The sequence below is a fragment of the Bufo gargarizans genome, chromosome 2, assembly GCF_014858855.1.
Source record: "Bufo gargarizans isolate SCDJY-AF-19 chromosome 2, ASM1485885v1, whole genome shotgun sequence".
Lineage (NCBI taxonomy): Eukaryota > Metazoa > Chordata > Amphibia > Anura > Bufonidae > Bufo > Bufo gargarizans.
Window position 1 is genome coordinate 242,768,102 of NC_058081.1, and position 13,123 is coordinate 242,781,224.

A 13,123-nucleotide genomic window follows, 5' to 3' on the forward strand; every position below is an offset into this window, starting at 1 on the left:
ATTGGCATTCAGAACACAAATTTTACTTGAAAATTTCAGGCCCCAAACTCTTATATGCGAGGAGAGAGCAAGCTTCCTGCCAGCAGCTCTGCTGACAGCATTTTCAGTGATCACATGATCAAAGACTACTTGTTAGCTGAAGGAATAGAGCTTTAGTGCTTATTATTCACACTAGCTTGGGCTCAAGCGCCGAAGGCCCAAGGCACCTTACTAACCACCATAAAAAGGTGTATTGGAGGTATCTAATGTTCATTATCTTATGGTTGTATTGTTTGGAAGTACTGGTTTTGGCTGGTCTTCTATTACGAGTCAGCCATGTTTCTTCAATTTGTTGCTGGGAAAGTTTGATCCCAGATGCAATTATCAATTGGAAGGATGCAAGGGCATTTATTCATCTTTCACATGGGTATAGATGAACCTTGAAATATAAATAAGTTTCCCAGGAAATAGAAGGTGGGACAGGATGTTTGCATGTTCCTTGTCTAGCCATGCATGTAAATTGCTGTGATTGCAGAGTCTGAAACAGCAGGATTCCACTCAGAATACTGCTGCCTGAGGCACTGAGATTACAATTACTATTGTAACAAGGAAGGAAATTGACACAATATGGAGATCTGCAATAACAGGTGTTAAAGAACTACATACAGACGTGGACAAAATTGTTGGTACCCTTTGGTCAATGAAAGAAAAAGTCACAATGGTCACAGAAATAACTTTAATCTGACAAAAGTAATAATAAATTAAAATTCTATAAATGTTAACCAATGAAAGTCAGACATTGTTTTTCAACCATGCTTCAACAGAATTATGTAAAAAAATAAACTCATGAAACAGGCATGGACAAAAATGATGGTACCCCTAACTTAATATTTTGTTGCGCAACCTTTTGAGGCAATCACTGCAATCAAACGCTTCCTGTAACTGTCAATGAGACATCTGCACCTCTCAGCAGGTATTTTGGCCCACTCCTCATGAGCAAACTGCTCCAGTTGTGTCCGGTTTGAAGGGTGCCTTTTCCAGACTGCATGTTTCAGCTCCTTCCAAAGATGCTCAATAGGATTGAGGTCAGGGCTCATAGAAGGCCACTTTAGAATAGTCCAATTTTTTCCTCTTAGCCATTCTTGGGTGTTTTTAGCGGTGTGTTTTGGGTCATTGTCCTGTTGCAAGACCCATGACCTGCGACTGAGACCAAGCTTTCTGACACTGGCTAGTACATTTCTCTCTAGAATTCCTTGATAGTCTTGAGATTTCATTGTACCCTGCACAGATTCAAGACACCCTGTGCCAGACGCAGCAAAGCAGCCCCAGAACATAACAGAGCCTCCTCCATGTTTCACAGTAGGGACAGTGTTCTTTTCTTGATATGCTTCATTTTTTCGTCTGTGAACATACAGCTGATGTGCCTTGGCAAAAACTTCGATTTTTGTCTCATCTGTCCACAGGACATTCTCCCAGAAGCTTTGTGGCTTGTCAACATGTAGTTTGGCATATTCCAGTCTTGCTTTTTTATGATTCGTTTTCAACAATGGTGTCCTCCTTGGTCGTCTCCCATGTAGTCCACTTTGGCTCAAACAACGACGGATGGTGCGATCTGACACTGATGTTCCTTGAGCATGAAGTTCACCTTGAATCTCTTTAGAAGTCTTTCTAGGCTCTTTTGTTACCATTCGGATTATCCGTCTCTTAGATTTGTCATCAATTTTCCTCCTGCGGCCACGTCCAGGGAGGTTGGCTACAGTCCCATGGATCTTAAACTTATGAATAATATGTGCAACTGTACTCACAGGAACATCTAGTTGCTTGGAGATGGTCTTATAGCCTTTACCTTTAACATGCTTGTCTATAATTTTCTTTCTGATCTCTTGAGACAGCTCTTTCCTTTGCTTCCTCTGGTCCATGTCGAGTGTGGTACACACCATATCACCAAACAACACAGTGATTACCTGGAGCCATATATATAGGCCCAATGGCTGATTACAAGGTTGTAGACACCTGTGATGCTAATTAGTGGACACACCTTGAATTAACATGTCCCTTTGGTCACATTATGTTCTGTGTTTTCTAGGGGTACCATCATTTTTGTCCATGCCTGTTTCATGAGTTTATTTTTTTACATAATTCTGTTGAAGCATGGTTGAAAAACAATGTCTGACTTTCATTGGTTAACATTTATAGAATTTTAATTTATTATTACTTTTGTCAGATTAAAGTTATTTCTGTGACCATTGTGACTTTTTCTTTCATTGACCAAAGGGTACCAACAATTTTGTCCACGTCTGTACACCTACAGATACTGTGATACTTAATAAGGTTTTATTAGCACTACTATCAGAAAAATCAAAAATAGATTACATGGTTTTAAAAACTTTGAGTGACTCTGAGCTGTCAGAAACTCTCACTAACATTCATTTCTGATTAACTCCCAAAAGGTTTGGATACTTCCTGGAGCACGGAGGTATATTTTGTTAAGCAATGATTTCTCCCTTTAATTGACAGTAGGAAGGCCCCTAAGGAAACTTGTTTTCATGGTTTCTACAGTCCACAGCCTATCAATTCCACAAAACACATATAATATATATGCATGTACAGTATCTACAAATTTGAATATAGATCCATCTGTACACATTGTCATTTATATCTGCTTACAGCTTTTGCACATACCTTTTAAGAATATTGTTTTTTTTTTACTTTTTTTTTTTTATCTGTGCTTTATATTGTTGATAAATATAGAAACTTACCTACTAACATTAGTAAAGAGTAAAAATATTAGTAAGAGTCTTTCTTTGCCCCTGAGGTTTTGTGATAAAATGTGTTGGATAATTTGTATATAAATGTAATATTTTGGAATGAAAAGTCTAAATAAAATGTAAGATTAAGACTAAAAATGCTACAAAGTATTGCATTATGACGTTTCACATTACTGTATTTCAGGTACAGCTATATATAGTTAGATTGTTAGATGGACAAGCTGAGAGAATGGGTTGTGTAAATATATGCTCTTTGTTCAGATTACTGAGAGATTTTAATGGACTGCAGTATTAGTGTGTTTTATATTCAATAAATTGAAAAGGATTATTGACATCCAGCTATGCCCATGTGTAAATGACAATGGGACTGTATTTTAAAGCAGAATATACACTTCTGCATCTCTTTCTGAGCTGTATACATCCCATTGGTAAGGATTAGGCTAAATGTTAGTCAAACCAAGAAAATATAAAGCAGGTAAATCATTCTTAAAAGCAGTAAGACTACAAACATTTTTTCTCTTTAATATGAGTTGATATGTATTTACAGATGAGCTGTATAAATTGCATTAAGTGCTTGAAATGGATTTTTAACCCTTTGGTGACATCTGCTGTAAATGTGCATCACTAGTGATTAGTATGTAGCACTCTACATTCCCCCATGATCACAATGGTGTAAACTGCAATTGTGCTTGTGAGATCACCCACAGGGTGTAGCTGTGATTGCCAGCTGACTCTCTATTGCAGAGAAAACTCAGATCCTGGACAGAATCAACTGGAATTACATCACCACCATTGTTTTAAACCAGATTGTCAGCCTCAATCATAGCAATCACTGGGAATGATAGTTTTACTAAATGCATTAAAATAAACAAGTATCTCAATCCATTATAATAAGTAAAACTAAAAAGTAAAAGTCCCCTCGTAGGACAAATAATGTAAATAAAGTCAGATAAAATTATTTGTTAAATTATAAACTAAACAAGCAGATATTTTTGGCCTTAAATGGTCACTAACTTTTCCCACAACTTTGTATAAATCTATACTACAAGCAACCATAATAAACTTTATAATATGTCTTATCAGAGAGAAATGTCTTGTTCTAGACTCAGTTATTCAATTATCAGCTGTTTCTCCCCCTCAATTTTCTAAGATGACTCTGACTCTGAAAATCATAAGAAATCTATCTTGGACAGCTGATGCTCACTGACGAATCAGAATACATCATCACACACAACTCTATGGAGAGGGGAAGACAGAGGAGTGAGCAGGAAATGAGTTGGGCACACACAACCAGATAGACTGCATAGCTAAATAGACAATTTATATCTCAGTCAAAGTGCTTTATACACAGCAGTCAAGGTCAGTACTTCTCTGTGAGGCCTCATGCACACAGCCATTGTGTGGCTGTTCTGTGCATTGGGGACCGCAATTTGTGGTCCCCAATGCACGGGCAACATCCGTGAGGCCGGCAGGATGGATCAAGATCCATTTAACTTGAATAGGTCAGTGATCCGTCCACACTGTAAAAAAATTGAACATGTAAAATTTTTTTGCGGTGCGGAGGCATGGACAGAAACACCACGGAAGCACTCTTTAGTGCTTCCATGGGCTTCCGATCCGTGCTTCTGTTCCGCATCTCCCGGATTGCGGACCCATTCAAGTGAATGGGTCTGCACCTGTGATGCGGGGTGCACACGACCAATGCCCGTGTATTGCGGACCTGCTGTATGTGGGCCACGCAACGTCCCTGTGCATGAGTCCTAATTCTCTATGATTCTCCTCTACTTTCTGTGTGCAGTAGATGGCAGCTACTGTAGTATCCACTCTCAAATTAGACATTCAGCATGCACAAGGAAATACTGCTGATAATGCCAGCTACAAATCATATAATGACCAGATATAGTTTTATTCCGGTGTACACCTACTGTACTATGGATTAATGCAGAGTTTGTTGAAAGGTTAGATCGTTTTAAGGACAAAAAGTCATCTATATGTATAGCTCATGACCACTGTATGTGGCACAGATATAGTCCCTGTTCCCGTGTCGTCCACATATATTTCAGGAATTTAGCATTAACTACATAGAACTACCTATATAAATGTTTTCCAGTTTACATGAAGTAAACACATAGATTTAATAAATTAACCCTTTCAGGACCTCCACAGTACATGTACGGCAGAAGTCGAGTCTTTAAACATGGTGCCCGCTCGCATGTGCAGCGGGCCCATAGCCGCCAGGTTTCTGCTGTTTAAAATTTTCCCCCTCAAATGTGACTAAGGCATCTGATCAGTTCACAAGAGGAAGACATGCACTCCCGCTCAGGTAACAGCATTTCCCAGCTGAGATTGGGTAATCTGTTACAGTACCACTAATAGCCTGAAGCCTCAAGTTTTTAAAAATATAAAAATATATAAAATCACCCCCCTTTCCTTAAAATAAAAATACTTAATTAATAATAAAAATAAACATCATGGGCATCGCCGCGTGCAAAAATGCTTATACAATTAAAATACAACAACATTAATGCCATACAGCAAATGGCATAATGGGAAACAAAAAATAAAAACAGCCAATTTGCCATTTTTTGTCACTTTAACTCCCCAAGATTTTTTAAAATAAAAAGTGATCAAAAAGTCTCCTACACTTCAAAATGGTATCACTGAAAAGTACAGATTGCCCCTCAAAAAAAAAAGAGCCCTTACACAGCTCTGTACACATAACTACCAAAAAGTTATAGGGGTCAGAATACGGTGATCAAAAAAAAATTTTTTCTCAAGGCTTTTAATTTTTGTTCAGCATTAAAACGCAAGAAAAATTATACAAGTGTTGTATTGTTGTAACCGTTCTGACCTGGAGAATGAAGGTAACAGGTCAATTTTACTGCATAGTGAACGGTGTAAAAAAAAAAAACCTCTGTCAGAATTGCATTTTTTCCAAGTTCCACCCCATTTGGAATTTTTTTTCCTTCTTCCCACTACATCGTATGCAGCTGGAATGGTGCCATTAGAAAGTACAACTTGTCCCAGAAAAAATAAGCCTTTATAAGGATATGTGAACAGAAAAATAAAAAAAGTTAGGACTATGGGAAGGTGGGGAGTGAAAAACGAAAACGCTAAATTAAAAATCACAAGGTCCTCTAAGGGTTAAGGTGCTCCCCCCACAAAAAAATATTGGAAGAAACATAGAAAACATTGGGGGAATAGATTTTATTTTTTTTGCACATTCTGTATATGAGACTTCTACTGGATAGGTCTCAGTAGAAGTACAGTAGAAGTCTCATCTTTTTTAGTTTTTTTTAAGTAACTGGCTATGCAGCTATTATAGCTGAGTGGTTAAGTGCTTGCCTCTAATACAGAAGGTCGTGAGTACAAATCCTGGCTGAAACTTTTCTGAAATACAGTCCCCAAGCACTGACTTTATATATTGACATAGCTATATTTGGAGGCAGAGCAGGGACTCCTAAGCCGAACTAGAGTCCTGACACCCTCCCCTCTTTAGAGCAGGGGGTGCCTAGGGTTCTACCAATGACTTCCATTGTGCTCGGGTGCTTGGTAGAACACCCGAGCATCGCAAAGTGTTCTACTCGAGCACACGAGCACTTTGGTGCTCGCTCGACACTATTTACTACAAATTCCCATATATATATATTTTTTTCCTGGGTGGCTTGTACAGCTGAAACACATTGACATCATGGCATCTAAAGAATTGGTAGCAAAACTGTGTGCAAAATCCTGTGCAGTCCTCACACAAAGCACATTACAATTATGGTCACCCTGAAAGAGCCAAAGTGCGCAGAAAGCCCTTTGCCCACCATAGAAATTCCTAAGATGTGTAAAAAGCATTAGGCAAAAGAAACTAGCATGACTGATTACTAGAATTCTACATATACAGTATTCAACTAGTCCATGGAGAGCATTTATTCACATACACTGAGTAGCAGGTTTTATGATATCTCTCAGAATGATATGTTTATGTTGACAGATTTACCTGTTCCCGGGCTGATGTGATCCACAACCAAGATTAATAGAAAACTGTATCATGTGAGATTCAGTGGAAGGGAGAATAGGAAGAACATGGAAAAAGTCCACAGCCCAAACATTTAAGTTGTGTCCTCGGTGACTGTTTTGCTTCAGACAAAACTTGGTGGCAGGAGTCTGCAGTTCTGGACTAATAATGGTAGAAACTAAGGATGGCACCTTAAAAGAACAAGACATGTTACATATGTTTTAATGATGCAATAGCAGAAATAGAATTACTGTTAATCCTGGTCAAGGATTCAGGTACTGGTCATGAATTACAAATCATAGACTGTGCTGTTATAATTAGCTTATATTTCTGCAGCATAGCTTGTGTTCTGCAGCACTGTGTAGCATTCGTCTGCCGTACAGCATTCAAATGTATGGGCTCCAGCGAAGCAAATTCGTTATTAACATCGGCCATCAATTTTTAAACTTTAAAGCCATTGTAAAACATGGATCTGAAGTCGGCTCCGGTACCAGCTGGTTCCTTAGTACTGAAGCCAACATGTTTTAAAATGGTTTTAAAGTTGTAAAGTCAAATCCCGAAGTTAATTACCAAAGTCTCGCGGGACTTCGTGAATAACTTTGGGATTTGATTTAACGAATTTGCCTCGCCGGAGCTCATACATTTGAATATTGTACGGAGACTATCTCTGTACAGCATTCAAACTAAGTTTTTAATAAATCGAATTCGGATCTAGGGTCCAAAGCTCGATTCGCTCAACACTCCTTCCAGTCTTACTTGATTATTTTTGCTGCATATTTACCTTGTAGGATGAATAGGGAAGTGTATCCATTACAGTATGTTCTTTTCTACCATCAACCTGCGCATATAGGACAACATCATTGTCATGGGATTCTCCTGGGCTGCAAAGTCCACCTATATATGATAATATAAAAATCCGGTCAAAAAGTATAATTCAAAATATTTATCACCCAAATATGTATAATACAATTTGAATAGCAATACAGACAATTGTATGTCTTTCATCTTTTTCCCAGAACTTCCCTCCCAAACCTCTAACATAGTTTAAGGTTTCAACCATACCCCTGTACCTCTTCTTTCCTCCAGACTGTACAAATTAAGTTTTTAAGTCATTTTGATAAGTGTTATGCTTATAAGGGGGATTCACCTCTTGGGAATTTTCAACAAGACCCCTCTTTCCATGTGACCCATTGACAATGACAAATGGGGAAACCTCACCAATGCAGCCAGTCATGGGTTGCAACGGCACATGTGAACAGGGCATGGTAGTAGCAGTGGTGGACCAAAGGAGCCAAAGCTCAGTGGTCGGAAGCAGGTAAGTACACTTCCCTCCACAGGTTCAGTCACATGGGGCTTTCTGCCTGAAAAGCCCTTGGAGATGGACTGCCCCTTTTAGACCCACTTTGACAGCTTGTCTTTGGATCCGTTCTATTTTATAAAAAATTTTTTATAGGTGAAGTCTCCAGAACGAAACATGATCTCACTAGATCTCCCTTTTTCTACTAGTTATAACTCTAGCTTTTCTGCCAAGAATCCTACTTGCTTTTCCTACTGCCTGGAAATGATTTTTAAGTAGTCAGAAATCTTAATCCCTAAATCGTTCTCTCCTGAAGTTCTGGCTTGGCTAATACAGAACTGCAAATATGATACTCAGACACAGAGTTTCCCAAGTGTACTTATTTCCATGTTACAGACACCTCCAGGAATGTCAACCCTATTATACACGTTTAAGTCATTGTCAAACAGGCAAAACTTTCTTATAAAACTTTCTATGTCATTTACTAACATATTTTTTAAAAAGTGGACCCATAGCAAACCCTTCTGGTCCACTACAGAATGCACAACATTAACAACAATACTGTGATACTTATCCTTAAAGGTATAAGTCATTGCCTGCAGCGACACATCTAGCAATGTCCATGTTCCGTCTGAAGAAAACTAGGGACTGAAAGATTGAACTAATAGGTACCAGCGCGCAAGACCAGTGCAGTGGGAAGCAGGTAAAGAGGCGATGCAGGCTAGGTGCCTTCCCTTAAAAGTTAATATTCCAAGAAAACCCCTTTAAAGGGGTTGTGCTGGAGATTTATATTGATGACCTATCCTCAGGACAGGTCATCAATATCAGATCGGCAAGAGTCCAACACCCAGCACCCCGGTCGATCAGCCATTTGAAGAGAAGGCGGTGCTACGTGCAAGTGCTGCTTCTTCACTGCTCATCATCTTGGAAGCGAGTGTAATTACAAGTACTCGCTCCATTCACTTGAATAGGTGTACTCTGGTACAGTTGCAGGACAAAAATTGCAAAAACATTGTAGGAAACCTGTACTAATTTCTGGATCATGAGATATATGAAATGGTAGCTGCATGCATATGTACTGTCATAATACAACAACAATACGAAGATACTAAGAGATACATCTACAGTTAGGGCTCGTTCACACGACCGTATGGGTTTTTCAGTGTTTTGCGGGCCGTTTTTAACGGATCAGTTTTTCCATTTTTTGTTTCAGTAGTGTTTCGTTTTTTCCGTTCCATTTTTCCATTCCGGTTTTACGTTCTGTTTTTCCGTATGGAATATACAGTATACAGTAATTACATAGAAAAAATTGGTCTGGGCATAACATTTTCAATAGATGGTTCCGCAAAAATGGAACACATTCCGTATGTGTTCCTTTTTTTTTGTGGACCCATTGACTTGAATGGAGCCACGGAATGTGATTTGCGGGCAATAATAGGACATGTTCTATCTTTGAACGGAAAGGAAAAACAGAAATACGGAAACGGAATGCATATGGAGTACATTCTGTTTTTTTGCAGAACCATTGAAATTAATGGTTCTGTATACGGACCGTATACGGAACACAAAAAACGTTAGTGTGAACGAGCCCTTATTGTCTGTATTTCTCAGTACCGACCAGTGACTATGCTGAGGATGATAGACAAAGTGGACAGCCAAGGAAACTTAGTGAAGTAGATGAAAGACATATCATGCTTACTTCCATTTGAAACGGGAGACTCCGGTAACCTCATCTACTATTCAGAGAAGTCTGGCCAGAAGTGGTCTTGATGGAAGAATTAAGAATTGTGTCCAAAAAGCAATACAATGTGGAAACAAGGCCAAGAGACTGTGCATGAAAACATATTAAGTGGGGTGCAGAAAAATAGCAGCAGGGGCTCTGGACTGACGAGTTAAAATTTAAACTGGCTGTGGCAGAAGACAGTTTGTTTGCTGAACAGCTGGAAAGTGGTACAATGAGTGAAGCAGAGTGAAGGTTCCTAACATCATCTAGTTTGCCTGGGATTGCATGAAACACAGAAGGATTTGAGCAAGTCTACATCCACAGAAGATCTGTGGTTAGTTCTCCAAGATGTCTGAAACAACCTACCTGCAGAATTTCTTCAAAAACTATATGCAAGTGTACCTAGAAGATTTAATGTTGTTTTGAAATCAAAGGGTTGTCACACCAAATATTGATTTGATTTAGATTTCTGTTTTGTTTATTCTCTCAGAATCATTGCAAAAAAAAAAAAAAAATGCCTCCAGTCTCCCATTCATTTCAAAGGGAAGCAGCACTGTGTGGAAAAAAAATCAAGAAAAAAATAAGTAGAATGCCCTATCTTGGCAGGGAATCCACACTGAATTTTCCATTTAAATGAATGGGAAACAGCAAAAAAAAAATGTATTGTACGCTCCCTTACGCTTTCAGTGTTTGTTCGTTTTTTGAGCGGGGAATCCTTCGTCCAAAACGTGCAACTGGCCTGGCATTATTGGTAATTTACTTTAAAACCATTGATTATGTTTACCATTTGCACTTGAACTTTTCTTGCTGTATTTTATGCCAATTGGATATATGTTGCTGCCCTGTTGATCTCCTCCATTTGTTTCCTGCGTTGTTGTTTTTAAACTGTCTTGATTAATGTGTTCAATAATTTCATGATTCCTTTTGTAGGTTTAATTATATGATTTTTGCTAACGGCATTTTTCTAGGCTATTTATGTGGTCGTATCTCTCATATATTAAGCACATTATTACCACTGGTTTACAGTGGTTATTAGATTTGATGCATTTCAAATTTAATGTATATGCTTGCTGGTATTCATTTTGCTTGGTTCTAATTTATTTAGATGCAGATGGTTCCTAACAAATCAGGTGAATCTCTACCCTACTATGCACCAGAAACTGAAGTCTATGCCAGCTACATGCTGGTGTAGACTTCAGTTATAGCTTCCATCACTTTGCAGCGAAAGTTATAGCAAATGCTTCAAAGCCCAGCTCCTCCCACTAAGCCCTGCTCCCTTTTCACGGCACTACAGAAAAGTGACAAGAAGCTCAAAAAGTTGCAAATTATGCTGCACACATGGCGTGTGCCATAACGTACGACTTTTTTCGCCACAATAGTGGCGCAAAGAGCTTGATAAATGTCCCTCATTATGTTTATCTATTAAACCTATCAGGTTTTTTTCAGATGATGCCTTCCAATTTTTATTTTAAAAAAGGAAAGGTTTCACAAAAAGTATACATTAAAAAAAATTGGACACAAACATATTGAAAGGTATGCAAGTCCGTCAAATGTATATGTTTTTTTGTTTGTTTAAGAAGGAAAGATAACCACAAAATTGGACACGTTTGTATACTTTTTTTTAATGTACATCTTAATGTATATGTCAAATGTTAACAGCCCCTCTATATTTATGCAGCACATGCACAGACTCATGCACTGTATCAGGGATATCACAGGGTTGGCATCACTGCACTATGGGCCAGATTTATCATTAGCTCAGGTCAGAATAATCTAGTGAAAAAGTCCCAAAAAAAGTCCCAAACGCTAAAACTGCGCACAAGTTTGCGACTTTTTTCTGCTCTGCACTATGCTCGCCAGTTTTCTGAAAGTGGGCGTGTTTTCTTATGTAAATGAATCTCTAGACAGATTTACTATTGGGACTATTTAAAAAGTCGCAAAAAAGTCGCAATTTCACTCCAGTGAGGACCATGCTTATCTTATGAGACTTTTTAATAGAACATGCAAATTTTTCATAAAAGCGTGCGACTTTTTCGTAAAGATGTGCGACTTTTGCAAAGCTGCTTACTGATGGATAAACTGCTACCGTCAAACCACATTTATTACAGTCTTAAAGGGCCGATCATAAATCTGACTTGGCTAAAACTGACTTTAGCCATATGTGAAAGTGGAGTGAGCTGTCAGAGTAATGAGAAATCTGGCCCTATATGTTTTAATTTGTGGGGGAAAAAAACACATATAGTGTGGGAGCTAATAAACCTTAGCATTCACACTCGGACAACATTTTTAACATCTCAGTCACCAAAAATGTCACCTGCCAATTAAAACAATATAGTGACATGTCTCCTTTTTTATCTAATCTGTTTTTCATTTCTGATTACAGATTTATTTGTTCTATTTCCCAAACATGATTATGGGAGCAGCCATCTTGCTTTAGCTGTTCTTAACCCTTTTGCTACCAGCGCCGTACATGTATGTCGCTGGAGCGATGGGTAAATGTGGCGCCCGCTTGTGCGTGCAGTGGGAGACGTGGCCAGTGGAACTCTGCTAATGACCGCGACCGGTGATAATGCCAATCGTGGTCATTAAAGCCTTTAGATGTTGCGATCAAGCCTTTAGATGCCGTGATCAAGCTTGCGCTTCCAGGCTTCTTACCAGCATCCCCTGCAGCCAATGAGTCTTTAAACAGGTGAGGCTGTTCTTTTGGTATAATAGGGAATTTGAAACTCATTAGATCCCACCACATGCAAGGAAGCCTGTAGCCAAAATGCATGCATTTACCTTCTCTGACAGAATGCGTTGCATTCCAACTAGTAGACTTGTTGCAAACTCCAGTAACTTCTTCTGCCAGCCCTGCTTACCTACAGTTACTAGGGACCCACTTCTCTCTTATATATCATTTCTATGTGACATACAGTGCATAAAGTGCAATACAACATATATATTCATAGTCTGTGGCTCCTTAACTAGCATTTGCCGCCCTCTGATAGGGAAACATGTATTTCATGACAGTACCACTACATAACAGAATGCTGATTTGAAGAAACCTTGTTAACTTACCCATACTGAAATAAAATCGCAGGTTTCCATATCCAGTAGTATCCATATAAGGAGTACATAATTTTCTTTCTCCATCTTTCATAAATACAAGAGAAGAGCCTGACTCTATTGTTCCACATTCAGTACCAATGACAGCTCCAGAAATTTCCCACCTAGTAACAGAATGATAGCACAGTGATGCATAAATCTGCATTATATCAGTAGTAATGTTTTATAGAACTATATTTTCACAAGAATGAGTACACAAAGTAAGGTTTGCTAGGGTACTTTTACACTAGCGTCATTCTTTT

General features: G+C 38.6%; 1 protein-coding gene across 2 annotated transcripts in view; it reads right to left on the reverse strand.

The window, feature by feature from the left end:
• Positions 1–13,123, reverse strand: part of RELN (reelin) — a 716,958-nt gene that overhangs the window by 274,066 nt on the left and 429,769 nt on the right. For both annotated transcript variants that reach the window (XM_044280166.1, XM_044280165.1), the window contains exons 12-14: positions 12,834–12,985; positions 7,535–7,647; positions 6,736–6,944 (exon numbers count right to left, since the gene is read on the reverse strand). In XM_044280166.1, coding sequence (XP_044136101.1) covers positions 6,736–6,944; positions 7,535–7,647; positions 12,834–12,985 — 474 coding nt within the window. The remainder of the gene's footprint in view (positions 1–6,735; positions 6,945–7,534; positions 7,648–12,833; positions 12,986–13,123) is intronic.